Below are 15,836 nucleotides of genomic sequence, written 5' to 3'. Positions count from 1 at the left end.
CAGATGTGCTGAGTGGACTGAAATCTTTGGAACGACTGATGACGGAGAACTTTTTCACAAACCCTTTACACCCAGACACTTTTAAGTACACCCCTCGACTGAGAAGTCTTCAGATAATTTACAGTAATCTGTTACAATTGTCTCCGGAAGTCTTCTGGCCTCTCACAAACCTGGAGGAACTGGACCTCTCCAACAATAACCTCAGGTCTTTGGACTTCCTAGCTGAAGCTAAGCTATCAGCACTTAAGTTTCTGAAACTGAGTGAAAATGAGGTGTCAATCATCAACGAGACCATCTTCCAGTCCCTTCCTGCCCTGACTTACCTGGACCTGTCAGAGAACCTCCTGACATGTGAGTGCTCCAATTCTGGGTTCGTCCGCTGGGCCACAAGCAACAACCAGACACAGGTAGCTAATGGCTACCGCTACATTTGTGCTTTTCCCGTCAGCCAGCGAGGAGAACGGCTTCTGGACTTTGATGTGCGCTCATGTTGGATGGATGTGAGCTTCCTCTGCTTCGTCTCCATTGCTGCTCTCATCCTGTTGGTCCTCCTGTCTTCCTTCATTCACCACTTCCTGAGGTTTCACCTCATCTATGCCTACTACCTCTTCTTGGCTTTCCTCTACGACAACAAGAGGAGGAAGGGCGACGTCGGCTGCCAGTACGACGCCTTCATCTCCTACAATGTGTGTGATGAGGCCTGGGTCTACGAAGTGCTGGTTCCAGAACTGGAGGGACAGCAGGGCTGGAAGCTCTGTCTGCACCACAGAGACTTTGAACCAGGTATTTGAGGAACCAGGAAGGAATTCTGACAGAACATTGTTGACTCTGTGGAGGTTTAACATCATGTGATTACACAATATTAACTGATGGAACAATAGTTTCACACAGTTTCTCTTTGCTGAAGCAGATGTTTGAAGTAGAGCTTCCTCAGTGTTCTTCCTTGAATTTACATTTTCCATTCAGTTCTTTTGTGAACATGTTTTATTTTGGAATATTATGCCTGTTCTAGAGGGATAATTCCTCCTGGAACTGCCACCTCTCCCTCTAGAACTGCCACCTTAAAGTGGTGGGGGAGTTTGAGCGCCCGCAAGATCCCAGGAGCTATGTTGCCGAGGGGCTTTATGCCTCCTGGTCAGGTCTCCCTTGGCAAACAGGTCTTGGGTGACGGGCCAGACTGAAAGCAATTCGAAAGCCCATATGCACAGATAAAGAACAAAGGTAGTTATGTCACCTGGTAAGGCACAGCCGGGGTCCCACCCTGGAGCCAGGCCTGGGGTTGGGGCTCGTAAACGAGCACCTGGTGGCCGGACCTTTGTCCACGGGGCACGGCCGGGCTCAGCACGAAGGGCCGACGTTGGCCTGACCTCCGGTGGGCTCACCACCTACCGAGGGAACCAAAGGGGCCAGGTGCAGTGTGGATTGGGTGGCAGCCGATGGCAGGGTGCCCGGCGACCCGATCCCCGGACACAGAGACTGGCTCTAGGGACATGGAATGTCAACTCATTGGGAGGGAAGGAGCCCGAGCTTGTGAGGGAGGTTGAGAGGTACCGGCTAGATATAGTCGGACTCACCTCCACACATAGCCTGGGCTCTGGAACCTAATCTCTCGAGAAGGGCTGGACTCTCCACTGCTCTGGCGTTCCCCACAGTGAGAGGCGGCGGGCTGGTGTGGGTTTGCTTATAGCCCTACAGCTCAGCCGCCATGTGTTGGAGTTCTCCTCAGTGAACGAGAGGGTCATGTCCCTGCGCCTTCGGGTCAGAGACAGGTGCCTCACTGTTGTTTCGGCTTATGGACCGAACAGCAGTGCAGAGTACCCGGCCTTCTTGGAGTCCCTGGGAGGGGTGCTGGACAGTGCTCTGACTGGGGACTCCATGGTTCCACTGGGGGACTTCAACGCCCACGTGGGCAGAGACAGTGAGACCTGGAACGGGGTGATTGGGATGCATGGCCTCCCTGATCTGAACCCGGGTGGTGTTTTGTTATTGGACTTCTGTGCTAGTCACTGTTTGTCCATAACAAACACCATGTTCAAGCACAGGGGTGTCCATAAGTGCACTTGGCACCAGGACACCCTAGGTCAGAGGTCGATGATCGACTTTGTTGTCATCTGACCTCTGACCTTGTGTTTTGGACACCTGAAGAGAGGAGCAGAGCTGTTGACCGATCACCACCTGGTGGTGAGTTGGATTCACTGGCGGAGGAGGAAACAGGACAGACTTGGCAGACCCAAACGTGTTGTGAGGGTCTGCTGGGAGCATCTGGTGGCAACCTCTGTCAGCATGGTTTTCAACTCCCACCTCCAGGAGAGCTTTTCTCATATACTGAGGGAGGCTGGGGACATTGAGTCCTCGTGGACCATGTTCTCCACCTCCATTGTCGAAGCAGCTGCCCGGAGCTGTGGTTGTAAGGTCTCCGGTGCCTGTCGTGTCCTTACTTCCGGTGGTGGACACCGGAAGTAAGGGCTGCCGTCAAGCTGAAGGAGGAGTCCTATCGAGCCTTGTTGGCTCATGGGACTCCAGAAGCAGCTAACAGGAACCAGCAGGCCAAGCGAACTGCAGCCCGAGTGGTTGTGGAGGCAAAAACTCGGGTCTGGGAGGAGTTCAGGGAGGCCATGGAGGAGGACTCCCGGCCGGCCTCTAAGAAATTCTGGCAAACCGTCCGGCGCCTCAGGAGGGGAAAGCAGGCCTCCACTAACACTGTTTATAGTGGAGGCGGAGAGCTGCTGACCTCAACTGGGGATACTGTTGGACGGTGGAAGGAATACTTCGAGGACCTCCTCAATCCCGTCGCCACGTCTTCTGTGGAGGAAGCAGAGGCTGAGGTCTCAGAGGTGGACTGAGGTCTCAGAGGTGGACTCGTCCATCGCACAAGCTGAAGTCACTGAGGTGGTCAGTAAGCTCCTTGGTCGCAAGGCACCGGGAGTGGATGAGATTCACCCTGAGAACCTTAAAGGGCAACTCCGGTTTTTTGACACCTGGACCTTATTTATAGGTGTGTGCATGCTCATATACTCACTCAGACAAACATCGCGCATCTCGGAGTCCTTCAGAAGTTATTTAGATCCAACCAATTGTTGGAGCCCAGAACTTCTGTCCAGCTGACTTCAGCCGGTTCTTTTATTCTATGCTTGGTATAAAGAATGTCAAAAGGACTGACTTCAGATTATTACCATTTATTTAAGTATAGCCAGATGTAATGCTCAGCGCTGGACCTTACAGGGAAAGATACGCAGTATTTCGCCCCGAAAGGATACTGATTGTTGATGAGACAGAGCTTTTATTCCATGTTCTTCTGAGTTGGGCCTGCCCCGACAGATAGGTTGGACTTTGTTCGCAATTGGATAATTTGGTGTTGATGTCAGCTGCCAACCAAGAGCTGACATCCTTATCGAGGATGTTTGGGACACTAGTGTGTGAGTGTTGACATCTCCGGAACATGTGGGTATGTTTACACTTTAGGAGAACATCTTATAACCTTGGTGTACTTGTTTCAGGAACAAGTGTCACAACGACCTAATGTGCAGTTAATACAATTGTCCCATAGTAGTAGTGCTAATAAAGTATATACCTAACACGATTTAGCCGCCCTTAGCGGGGGCCACAGCAAGGGAGCTTCAGCGCGGGACATAATCTCTGCAAAATTGCTCATTTCGGCTATATTTTTTCATCCATCGCTAGTGTTATCATAAAGTCAGCTCATCTACTGTCTTCAGGTGGGTCAGCTGATCTGGATCTGGAGCCTCCCGGTGAGGAGAGAGCTCCGGGAGGAACGCGGCAGCTGCGCGCGCGCAGTGCGCCTCCGCCGGCTTCAGGACCTCCGGAGCCTCCCGCCGGGGAGAGAGCCCACGGCGTGTCCCCGTGGGCACGGTACGCCTACGACGGCTTTGGGACCTCCGGAGCCTCCATGGAGAAGCTCCGGGCCGTTTACCCAATCGGCCCCAACTCGGCCCCTGGAAGTCAGGCACCCAGGCACCGTGACAGCCGAGGCCGAGTCAAAGTGCCTCTATGCTGGGGAGAGGAGCTCTACAACGCTCCCATCCGAGCTAATTGTGGCTAAGTTAGCAAAAACTGTCAGCTGTCTTCAGGTGGAAAACAGTGGATGAGCTGACTTTATGATAACACTGGCGATGGATAGAAAAATATAGCCGAAATGAGCGATTTTGCAGAGATTATGTCCCGTGCTGAAGGTCCCTTGCCGTGGCCCCCGGTAAGTGCAGCTAAATTGGTTAGATCTAAATAATTTCTGAAGGACTCCGAGCTGAACGATGTTTGTCTGAGTGAGTATATGAGCATCCACACACCTATAAATAAGGTCCAGGTGTCAAAAAACCGAAGTTGCCCTTTAAGTCTCTGGATGTGCAGGGACTGTCTTGGTTGACACGTCTCTCCAACATCGTGTGGCGGTCGGGGGCGGTGCTAGCTGTTGCCAAAGCTGTCAGTCCCTGGGAGAGGGATCCCTCCATACTGTGGTTCTCCCCAAGATTTCTTTTCCCACTGGGTTTTTGGAATTTTTTCTTGCCGGATGTGAGGGTCTAAGGTGGTGGTTGCTTTGTTTTGTCTCGTTACTGTGAATTTGACATATTAACATTATGCTTATTCACTGTTTTTATTTTTACCAATCAATGTAACATCTTGAAGCCCTCTGAGGCAACTGTTGTTGTGATACTGGGCTATACAAAAATAAATTGATTGATTGATTGATTGCCTCTGGATTGGCAGACCAGGGTGGTGGTCCCCCTGTTTAAAACGGGGGACCGGAGGTTGTGCTCCAACTATAGGGGGATCACACTACTCAGCCTCCCCGGGAAAGTCTATGCCAGGGTACTCCAGATTCAGGAGGAACAATGCAGTTTTCGTCCTGGTCGTCGAACACTGGACCAGCTCTATACCCTCCATAGGGTGCTAGAGGGTTCGTGGGAGTTTGCCCAACCAGTCCACATGTGTTTTGTAGATTCGGAGAAGGCATTCGACCGCGTCCATCGTGGTGTCTTGTGGGGGGGTACTCCGGGAATACGGAGTCCGGGGCCCTTTGTTCAGGGCCGTCCGGTCTCTGTATGACCGAAGTAGGAGACTGGTCCACATTGCCAGCAGTAAGTCGGACCTGTTCCCAGTGCATGTTGGACTCCAGCAGGGCTGCCCTTTGTCACCGGCTCTGTTCATCATTTTTATGGACAGAATTTCGAGGCACAGCCAGGGGCAGGAGGGGGTCAGGTTTGGTAGCCACAGGATTTCATCTTTGCTTTTTGCAGATGATGTTGTCCTGTTGGCTCATTCAAATCTGGACCATCATGCACTGGGGCGGTTCGCAGTCGTGTGTGACGCAACAGGGATGAGGATTAGCACCTCCAAATCTGAGGCCATGGTCCTCGATCGAAAGAAGGTGGTCTGTCCTCTCCAGGTCGGTGGAGAGACTCTGGCCCAGGTGGAGGAGTTTCAGTATCTTGGGGTCTTGTTCACGAGTGGGGGATGGATGGAGCGTGAGATTGACAGGAGGATTGGTGCAGTGGCTGCAGTGATCAGTCGTTGTATTGGTCCGTTGTGGTGAAGAAGCTGAGCTGAAAGGAGAAGCTCTCGATTTACCGGTCAATCCTTGGTCCCACCCTCACCTATGGTCATGAGCTTTGGGTCATGACCGAAAGGACAAGATCCCAGATACAAGCGGCTGAAATGAGCTTCCTCCGTAGGGGGGCTGGACTCCCTTAGAGATAGGGGGAGGAGCTCAGTCACCAGGGAGGAGCTCGGAGTAGAGCCGCTACTCCTCCACATCCAGAGGAGCAGCTGAGGAGGCTCAGCTTCTGTTTAGGATGGAACCTCCTGGACGCCTCCCTGGGGAGGAGTTCTGGGCATGTCCCACCGGGAGGAGACCCCGGGGAAGACCTCGGACAAGCTGGAGAGACTATGCCTTGCGGCTGGCCTGGGAACGCCTTGGGATCCTCCCAGAGGAGCTGGAGGAAGTGTCTGGGGACATTGAAGTCTGGGCATCTCTGCTGAGACTGCTGCCCTCGAGACCCGGCCCCGGATAAGTGGTAGAAAATGGATGGATGGATGGATTATTCCTGTACCAGTCGTTCCATAAATTCAAATTCTGCCATTTGTGACCATTATTACTGACTACATTATTCCATAGTTCTTCCAGGAAGTTGCCATTTTGCAGTTGCTCTTTACTAATGGAAGAAAAATAAAGTGAATGCAACGTGTAGTTTAATTCCTTTTGGTAATGCTAGCATGTTGCTAAGATGTTTGTTTTTTTCAGGCAGGCCCATCATACAAAACATCACAGACGCCATCTACAGCAGCAGGAAGACGATCTGTGTGATCAGCCGCCACTACCTGCAGAGCGAGTGGTGTTCCAGAGAGATCCAGACGGCCAGGTGGGGGCGCCGCCTCTCCTTTCAGTGCACTCACTGAGACAGCGACTGATGGAGCGCGTGCCGTTCACAGCTACCGTCTGTTCGACGAGCACAGAGACGTGCTGATCCTGCTGTTCGTGGAGGACGTCCCAGCCCACCGCCTCACTGCGTACCACCGCATGAGGAGTGTGGTCAAGAGGCGGTCCTACCTGAGCTGGCCGCGGGCCGCTGGGCACCCCGCCGTCTTCTGGCAGAACGTACGGCGAGCTCTGGGGACGGACCGGGACCCCCGGGATCAGAGTGACCTTTTGGGTGGACCCTAGTCCTTCAGCCACTCAACAGTGTCCCGGTACAGTAGGAAGAACTGAACCCAGACCTACTGGATCAGCAGTTTGAACATGTCTTCACATCCAGACAGCTGAGCTGTCAGTCCAGTAGAGGGCAGTAAGGCGGCAGTCGAGGGCAGTCGAGGGCAGGAGAAACGGGTAGGGGGCAGCAGAGGGCCGTAGAAGAGGGCTGGGGTCAGTCGAGGCCAGTGGAGGGCAATAGGGGGCAGTAGAGGCTGGCGTTCAAGTGGGACAAATGTATTTTCTGTTGTCTTCTCAGTCCTTTTGTCTCCATCGGGTGTTTTCTTGACCAGATTCCAGGTTTTTCCTGATCTGATGGAATCCCCAGCGTCTCCAGGTCTCCATGTTGTCCCAGCGGCGCTTGACGTCCCTCCTTTAGCTTGGATCTGGACCTGACATGGGGGTTTCACCTGGGCTGGTGCTCTGTCCACGTGTCTGTCCTTCTGGATCATGTCCAGCAGCCTCTGTGAGGGTCTTTGGTGGTCTCATGTCTCCATCAGGCTGCTCTTTATCAGGGACTTTGGACCAAAAATGTTTTATAAGGGTCTTTGTCAATACTGATTATTTTTTGGGCTTGTTTCTGAAATATCTGTCCTTATTACGGCTTGTTCTCGTCTCCACAAAGTGTCTCACAGGTTTCATCAGTTTTTATTTTATTTCTTTTTTTTTAATCACTGTTTCATTCATTCAGAATCCTGTTTCAGTTCTGGTAAGAAAAAAAATTCTGGTTGATTAAAACTAACTTTGAGTCTAAATATTCCTGGAATATGAATAATTTGGGGTTTATATGTATCTAAATGTCCAGAGGACATCATGGAAATGACTCAAAATGATGTAGTTCATACCCCAGGCCTTTAGGGGGCGCTGTATCTCAGAGGAGAAGAGAGGAGCGTTGAGCTCTGCAAAGAAACACAACAGAAGATGAAGACTTACTAAAAGCTAGGGTCAGCGACCTTAGAAAACTAGCATGTATTCGAATGTAGCATCTCCCCAAGGCTCCACCTGGCTCCGCCCAGCTCCCACCCTGCACCCGCTTACATGCACGACCACCGCTGCTATGAGGGGAACGCACTGGGCACAGAGCGCCGCACACGGAGTTTCTGATCGTCTCCCATGTTAACCTATATGACTGCCCGCACACAATGCACAGGGGAGCGCTCTGCAGCCTGCGCTCTGCAGCCTGCGCTCTGCAGCCTGCGCTCTGCAGCCTGCGCTCTGCAGACTGCGCTCTGCAGCCTGCGCTCTGCAGCCTGCGCTCTGCAGCCTGCGCTCTGCAGCCTGCGCTCTGCAGCCTGCCCGCTCTGCAGCCTGCGCTCTGCAGCCCGCCCGCTCTGCAGCCTGCGCTCTGCAGCCTGCGCTCTGCAGCCTGCCCGCTCTGCAGCCTGCGCTCTGCAGCCCGCCCGCTCTGCAGCCTGCGCTCTGCAGCTGCAGCCTGCGCTCTGCAGCCTGCGCTCTGCAGCCCGCGCTCTGCAGCCTGCGCTCTGCAGCTGCAGCCCGCGCTCTGCAGCCCGCGCTCTGCAGGCCGCGCTCTGCAGGCTGCGCTCTGCAGCCCGCCCGCTCCGCTTCGTTCTATTTTTCATGCACCTTGGCAACGCGCGCACTGAACCAGGGCCAGTGCACGCTATTGAAATGTACGCGCAGGGGGCTGGTAGAACAGCAAAGGGATTTGATTGGTTTACAACCAAGGTGTCCCGGCAAGACTATTGGTTGCTTTTTTTCCCGTTTTACTCCTGCTGTAGATAGCGGATATTTTCCGCTCTACTTTAAGAACACGCTATGAATTGCTTCCCATCGGGTCATAAAGATCATTTTAACCAGTATTTTTAAAAAATAATTTATCTAATTCAGATCGCCAACCCTAGCTTTACTAAAGCCAGAAACATCATCAGACGAGGCTGAAGTTCCCGTTCCACATTTTAGGGAAAAAAACAATTCACCCATTTAATATATGCGTGTATTGGAAAGTCGGTGTATTTGAGGACATCTAGTGTTGATTCTGTTGATTCTGTTGATTCAGCGAATAATTCTACTTTAAGATGAAGGAGACGCCCTGACCTCCATCCACTGTCCTGCACTGCTGCTTCTCTGACCCCCCTCTCCAAGATGGCGGCACGCAGCACATCTCTCCATAGATATATATACAAACACTAGATGGCTCATGCGCGCTGTAACCCAGTGGGGAATAACGTCGTCACATGGCAGCCATCTTGGTACAGGGCCGATCACTCACTGATCACATTAATGTCAATGGAGCGTCAACTTTGAAATAGCTATAGATTGCTCAATTTTCAATGGATTTTCAAACAACTTGGTTTGTTATAAACGTCTGACATGTAGACATTTAACTGCATCCAAAAAGAAAAGTTGTGATTTTAACATTTAGTCCGAATCATAGCAACGTAACATTACTAACAAATCAAACCGTCTGTAAATCCGTCAAGAATTCAATGAGTTGAGTATTTTAGTTACTGTAAATCACTCACCTTCCCTTAGATTACACAGAGCGCCCCAGCGTGGTCCACTGTCCTAAGATGGCCGCCAGTGAACAACGTTGCTGACTCCGCCTTAAGGCATCTAGTTCTTATATGATATCTATGCATCTCTCCACATGCAGCTGTTAGCTCAGCTGCCCGCTGGTTGGGAAGCCTGATTCTTCCTCTAACATCGCTGAGTGGGACGCCGTCTCACGCCGGGACGGGCCGCCAGTGAAGGACAGTGTGTCTCCGGAGTGTGAAGGGCCCTGCTTATGGCTCTGCTCTGGGCACCGGTGCTGCGTTCAAGTTCCAACGTAAAAATCACCTTCGTTTCAGATCAGAAGCCTCATTAATTTGTTAATTCATGTTAAATTGCTGATAAAAATGCTTCCTTCAGAAATAAGGTTTTTAAACAGACTTGGCTGAAATCAGAGGGAATATTTCCACATTTCATTTGGTTAAAGCTTTATTTCCAAAATGTAAACTGATTATTTGATTTGTGCTTCGTATCATTTCACACTTCTCACTATGTCATGGTGAAATACTTCAATAAACGCTTTGTGAATTACTTCAGTCAGTCTTCACAGTGAGAATAGTCTCTCAGTTCAGGACGATGACCATATCGAGTATTTGCAGCTGACGTCACACCGGCCTCACAATGCACGCCAGGCAGTCGCCGCCATGTTGGAGTGAAAACAAACAGTGTGTGGCGTGTTCGACGGAGAAGTCTGCATCAAAGTGGTGGAAACATGGTTCTCACTATGCAGCAGCTTCGTGTGGCAACTACTGAGGGAAAAAGGCAGGATCGTCGTTTCACAGGTTTCCGGCCGATGTAAGAATGGAGAGAGGAGTGGATCGCTGCACTTCGGCGTGCTGCTGGGGAACACACAAAGAAGGAGAAGCACCAGCAAGAACCAGTGGAATGTTTTGTTGGAGGTGTGTGTGCTTTTGTATATTTTCTCTCTTCCTCTGGTCAACTGATGATTGATACGATTAGGCGTCTCTTCCTCTAGTACTGTTTTGTAAACCTCGCACAGGCGGCAGAACCAGTCACGGCCGCACTCTGAGACCAAAAATACATCCGCTAACAATATGCAGGCTTGATTACTCTGTCTGTTTAAAAATTCCTTTTAATGCTGGTTTCTGAATTGTCCGTCCTGTGTTTTAGTCCATGCTGATCGGAGCCTTAAAGCGATACTTCAACATTTTGGCAAATTGGCCCATTTAGCGCAATTCCCTAGTCATTTCGAACAGCAGGCTTACTGTTTTTGTGGGGGCGAGCTGTTGTTTATTTTGAGGTGGGTCTGAGGAGAGCTTCACAGCGGACATAATGGAAGTGAACGGTATTTTTGACTACTTACTAAACATGGCGTCTGGGCGTAGTGGTTTCAAAAGTGGGTGATTAGTGCCGGTTCTTCCGTCAAGTAAACTGTTGACGGAGCTCTCCGCCGCTGCCCCGGAGAAGGATGTCCCCGCCGTGGCTACGCATCACTCCGCCGCGACTCTGGAACCGGGCCGCTCATCGGCGGTCCCAGCGCGGCAGCAGTCCTCGACCTCCGCTGCTCGCCGGAGGCTGATTAGGGAGGCGGTGAGGAGACACGCGGGGCGCCACCAATGCCGCTCCGGGGAGAACCAGGACCCCCGCTCCCCGCAGAACCACAGCCCCAGTGACGAGGCTGCTTTCAGCGGCGCCGCAGCGCCAATGGAGCGCTCCCCAGCCCCGGACACCCGCGTCACCCCCACACAACCGCCCCCGCCCCGTATTTTTATAATGTTTTAAAGTCCCCGGGTCCTTTTTCTATGGCATAGGATATGTACCTTCGTGATATTTTATAATGTTTTAAAGTCCCCAGGTCCATTTTTTTTATGTAAATTTATGTAGTTGTTGTGTATTATAGCTATTCTTCTTTTTTTCATACAGCTTCCTGTGATGACTGTCAGTGCAGCAACCATCTTTGCCAGGTCCCTGCAGTCCTCCACCCCATCGCTCCTCCAGACACCAGTTTCACTCAGTGTGGGATGGACCTGGTTGGGCCCCTCGCTCCATCAGCCAGCGGTAACCGGTATATCGCTGTGATAACCAACTGCCTCACCAAGTGGCCTGAAGTAGAGGCCATATGGTCAGGAGCTTTGGGTCATGACCGAAAGGACAAGATCCCGGATACAAGCGGCTGAAATGAGCTTCCTCCGTAGGGGGGCTGGGCGCTCCCTGAGAGACAGGGGGAGGAGCTCAGTCACCAGGGAGGAGCTCGGAGTAGAGCCGCTACTCCTCCACATCCAGAGGAGCAGCTGAGGTGGCTCAGCATCTGGTTAGGATGCCTCCTGGACGCCTCACTGGGGAGGAGTTCCGGGCATGTCCCACTGGGAGGAGACCCCGGGGAAGACCCAGGACACGCTGGAGAGACTATGGGCGAATCCCAATTCTCTGCTTAATCCTCAATCTTACTCCTCATTCCTCAAAATGCGCGCTCCCGTGAAGTTAAGTGTTGTCCCATTCCTAAACAAGTTGAGGAAAGGAGCGAGACTAAGGGGCGTTATCTCCCTTAATTTTGAGATTCTACCAGACCTACCTTGGAGGTAAGGAGAACCCAGAATGCTTGTTAAATAGTTCGTTTTGCTGTTATTTTATTAATAAAAAAATCTTTTATATTACTTTGGGAGTAATTGTATTAAGTTTCTATCACAGATAATATTTACAAAGGCTATTAGAAAGAAATCAAGAAAATTCATTTGAATGCATTTATTAACAAGGTCACACAGCAAAATGTTAAATATTTCTAATGCAGGGCGCATTACTTACATTTATAAAGGGCGATGTTATGGATCATTGACCGAAATTATTAGAAAATTATTGCGGAGAGAAAAAAAAAAAAACAGCGCTCCACGCGTGTGCGCTATCTCTCTCCTTCGGACGGTCCATAGAGGCATTGCGCGAGCCCCCAGCACCCTCCCGACGGTCCGAAACTCCCCCCAAACTTTTTTCCTGCAGGAAACACTGCACTTCCAGCTTTCTTCTACCCTCTTGCGCAGTGCTGCCCCCTGTGGTCCAAGGACGTAACTGTCTTTAAGGGTTGTCCCATTTCCAAGTGACTTTACATTCCTTAACACTTGTTTTGAGGACACACTTCATTTGAGATTGAGGGTCAAGGTTGAGGAGTGAGGATTAAGCAGAGAATTGGGATTGGGCCTATGTCTTTCGGTCGGCCTGGGAACGCCTTGGGATCCTCCCAGAAGAGCTGGAGGAAGAGTCTGTTGACAGGAAGTCTGGGCATTCCTGCTGAGACTGCTGCCCCCGTGACCCGGCCCCGGATAAGCGGTAGAAAATGGATGGATGGATGATTAAATACTTTTTTCTTCGTTTTGCCGTGAATTACATGCTTTGCTGCCACGACACACAGGAGAGGAAGTTTATTTCTGTGTTCCTTTGTGCCTTTGCACATTTGGTGTTCAGAGTTATGATGCTCATAAAGGAAAGACTGCCCTGTACCTTGGAAGACACTCGCCCAGCGACTTGACTGTGTGTGTGTACCTAGAGATTGCTTTTTGATTAAGTAAAGGGAGAAAAAGATGTACAATTAAAAAAAAGAAAAGAAAAACAATCCTACAAATGTGGGCTGGACTAGTATTATGGTAACTACTACTACTAATAGTATTACTACTCTGTGATAAACGGAGATGTACAAAGAGGCGCAAGTCGATGTTTTCTATAAAACGTGCCCATTTTGTTGTTTAACTGAGCGATTTCTGTCACTGACAGAACAATGACACCGAGGATCCTTCTCCTCCTGCAGCAGATATTCGCAGTAGAGCCGGGAGTGACGCAGACTGATAATTCCCATGATGAAATGGACCGTCCCACTGTCGCCGTTACCAACAACGGAACTTCAAAAAAAGCAACTTAAAACACTCAAAGCATTGCTAGCTAGCAAAGACATGTCGCTATCGAAAGCCTTGAAGAGGAAAACGGACAGCGAGGGTAGGGCATACAAAGACGAGTGGAAGGAGAAGTATGCTTCCGTCTTACCCGATTTCACAAACCGGTATGTGTTATCTGCCAAGAAGCTGTGGCTGTTTGTAAAGAGTACAATGTCAGACGGCGCCATGAAGCAAAGCATGGCAGCTTCAAAGTGGCATGTCCACTCCAGACAGACGCACGAAAACGCAAAACTGAAGTACTTGCAGCAGGTTTTGCGCGCAGGTGGAAGTTTTGGAGGCGCTGGCCACCGATAAGACAATGCATGATATTATTGCCTCCGTGAAGCAGGTGCCTCTTTCTGCCAGGTCTGCTGCCCGCCGGGTGGACGCGCTGTCGGACGCTGTGCTGGTTCAGTAAAGGCAAAGCGCTGGAGCGCTTCTGCACACTGCTGGATGAGGTCAAAGCATTCCTGAGAATCAGCAACATGCAGGCAGCAGCCGACCACCTCGCCGTCCTGGAAGATGAAAAGTTTATGTCCAGTGTAGCATTTCTGACAGATATTTTTTGCCACCTGAACCAACTTAGCGTGCAGCTACCAGCCAGAGGCTAAACCATAGCAGACATGGTGGAAAAGCTGGAATCGTTTACGAGGAAACTGGAACTGTTGGAGTCAGACTTATCAACTGGGAGGCTCCTGCACTTCAGCACACTGGAAACTGAGGCACAAGGACACGTGACAGAGTCATGGTGGCTTTCATAAGCAGCTACGAGCCAACTTCACTGCCAGGTTTGAGGACTACTCTCTCCCGAAGGAATTCATCGCATTTGTACGTGACCCACTCTCTGTGTGAGCAAGTGCAGACTTCTCCTCCCTGGCCAAAAAAAAGCATCCCTGTTTTGGATGAGGCTGCGTTTGAGCTGGAGCTCACCGATTTCCAGAAGAAGAAAGTCACATTTTATGTGCTGACAATGTTCCCTTCCACCCATACCAGCGAGTCGACTTCCTCTTCCACGAATGCATCAAGAACCATGAGAAGAATCGACTGACGCTCCAGAACCTGGAAGAGTGCTTGGAACTAAAGTCACATCCGTAACACCGGACATCCTAAAACTCGTCACTGAGGGGAGTTGCCAGTTTTCCCACTGAGTTCTGAGTCTGTCATGTATTAACTAGCCATAATGTGTTTTCAGTTTAATTTGATATAAATTGTTTTCTTGTGTGTTTTTGCAGTGTAATTTCAGGAGCGTCGGCTTCACCAGCCGGTTTCAAACCCCGAGCAGCGTGTTCACAGAGATCAAGCTACTGCTGCTTTATTTTATCATTATCCGTTTATTTCATTTTTGAGCCAACATTTGGAAGACAATTTTTTATCGTTTAGATTTTCTTAACTTACGTTCTGTTGTTTTTTTCTCATTTTCTAATTTATTTAACCTCTGTTTACATATTTAGAAATTTATTTTTTATGTTCTGTATTTTATTTGCTCTTAATGTTTTTATGATATAACTGTTTTGAAAAGTTCATTCCAAGTAAAGTTCATTCATTCATCCATTTATCACTTTTTTGTCCGTGCTCGCGGTTGCTGGAGCCAATCCCATCTTAGCTGGAGGACAAGGTGAACCTGGACAGGTCTCCAGTCAAACACAGAGACAGACTCACATTCACACTGTGGGGCAATTTAGGTCAGCAGTTAATCTGACATTCATGTTTTGGACCATCAGAGGAAACCAGAGGTCCTGGAGGAAACGCACACACACATCCCCACACACACACATCCAAATAAAGTTTCTGTTGTCATTTGTTTTAATAAAATGAAATCAATTTATCAATCAATTTATCAATATGTTCAATACTTCAAAACTAGAGCCCCTTAAATAGAATGCAAAGAAAATAACTTTATGCACATTTTTTCTTAACATACATTTTTTAATATTAGTCAGTGGAAGGCGCAGTCCGCTAATCAGCTAACCACTAATTAGCGAAGCTAACATTTTCATTAGCAGATTAGCTGTTCAGCTAACTTTGAAAAACATTAGCGGACTAATTAGCTTCCGCTAAATTTACACGTTAGCGACTCTGGTTTCCGAGGGTACTTGAACGCCTCTCGTACGAGCTTCTGTTACTGTGCAAAGTAATGAAAAGTCTCTTCTCTGCGGTTTTTAATGTATATAACTCCCGATCCGTTTGTCTGATTGAAACGATTCCAAAACTTTTAGAAAGCCCCGGAACTCAAGATTCCGGGGGTATTTGAATGACTCGCATATGTGCTTGCGTCATGGCGCAACGTAAACAAATAATCCCCTATGCGCTCTCGGCGCTCTGGGCTCGCACAGAAATTGGAGAGGAGCAGAGTGGGCTGCTGCGCTCGCGGTGCTTATGAACCGTCAGATAGGAGCTCAATCCGAAACTCGGTGTGCGGCGCTGCCGCTTCCGCGCACGGCGCATCCTGTGTGAACCAGGCGTTAGCGGTTATTGTTAGCTTCAGCTAAATCTTTTAGCAGTTTATCGGTTTAGCGTTATCGAAGCTAACTTTTCAGTTAGCGGAAGAACGGTTATCGAAGCTAAGTTTTTGGTTAGCTACGCCCACCACTGATATTAGTGCTTCTCTCTCACCTAACAATATTGACGATGATATCTACTCTGTAGTTAAAATCCTGCGTGGTGTCGGATTAAATGCCGTGTCTGTGCAGTAAAGAGGGAAAACTCATTGCAGAAGTGTAGGATGACTCTTACCTCAACTGCAGCTT

General features: G+C 49.8%; 1 protein-coding gene across 1 annotated transcript; it reads left to right on the top strand.

The window, feature by feature from the left end:
* Positions 1–233: 233 nt before the first annotated feature.
* LOC115409503 (toll-like receptor 13) lies at positions 234–6,676 on the top strand. Its single transcript, XM_030120714.1, has 4 exons — positions 234–351; positions 453–783; positions 6,257–6,374; positions 6,445–6,676. Exons 2-4 carry the CDS (start codon positions 495–497, stop codon positions 6,674–6,676), a joined length of 639 nt encoding a protein of 212 aa, XP_029976574.1. The 5' UTR covers positions 234–351; positions 453–494.
* Positions 6,677–15,836: the final 9,160 nt, after the last annotated feature.

The sequence above is a fragment of the Salarias fasciatus genome, chromosome 22, assembly GCF_902148845.1.
Source record: "Salarias fasciatus chromosome 22, fSalaFa1.1, whole genome shotgun sequence".
In the NCBI taxonomy this organism is placed as follows: domain Eukaryota; kingdom Metazoa; phylum Chordata; class Actinopteri; order Blenniiformes; family Blenniidae; genus Salarias; species Salarias fasciatus.
Note: the sequence above shows the minus strand (reverse complement) of the source record. Positions and strands in the feature narration are given on the sequence as shown.

Coding starts and splice junctions, on each gene's coding strand:
- LOC115409503 (XM_030120714.1), top strand. CDS start 495: ATGGATGTGAGCTTCCTCTGCTTCGTCTCCATTGCTGCTCTCATCCTG. Junction 784..6,256: donor CCACAGAGACTTTGAACCAG/GTATTTGAGGAA, acceptor TGTTTTTTTCAG/GCAGGCCCATCATACAAAAC. Junction 6,375..6,444: donor AGAGAGATCCAGACGGCCAG/GTGGGGGCGCCG, acceptor TGCCGTTCACAG/CTACCGTCTGTTCGACGAGC.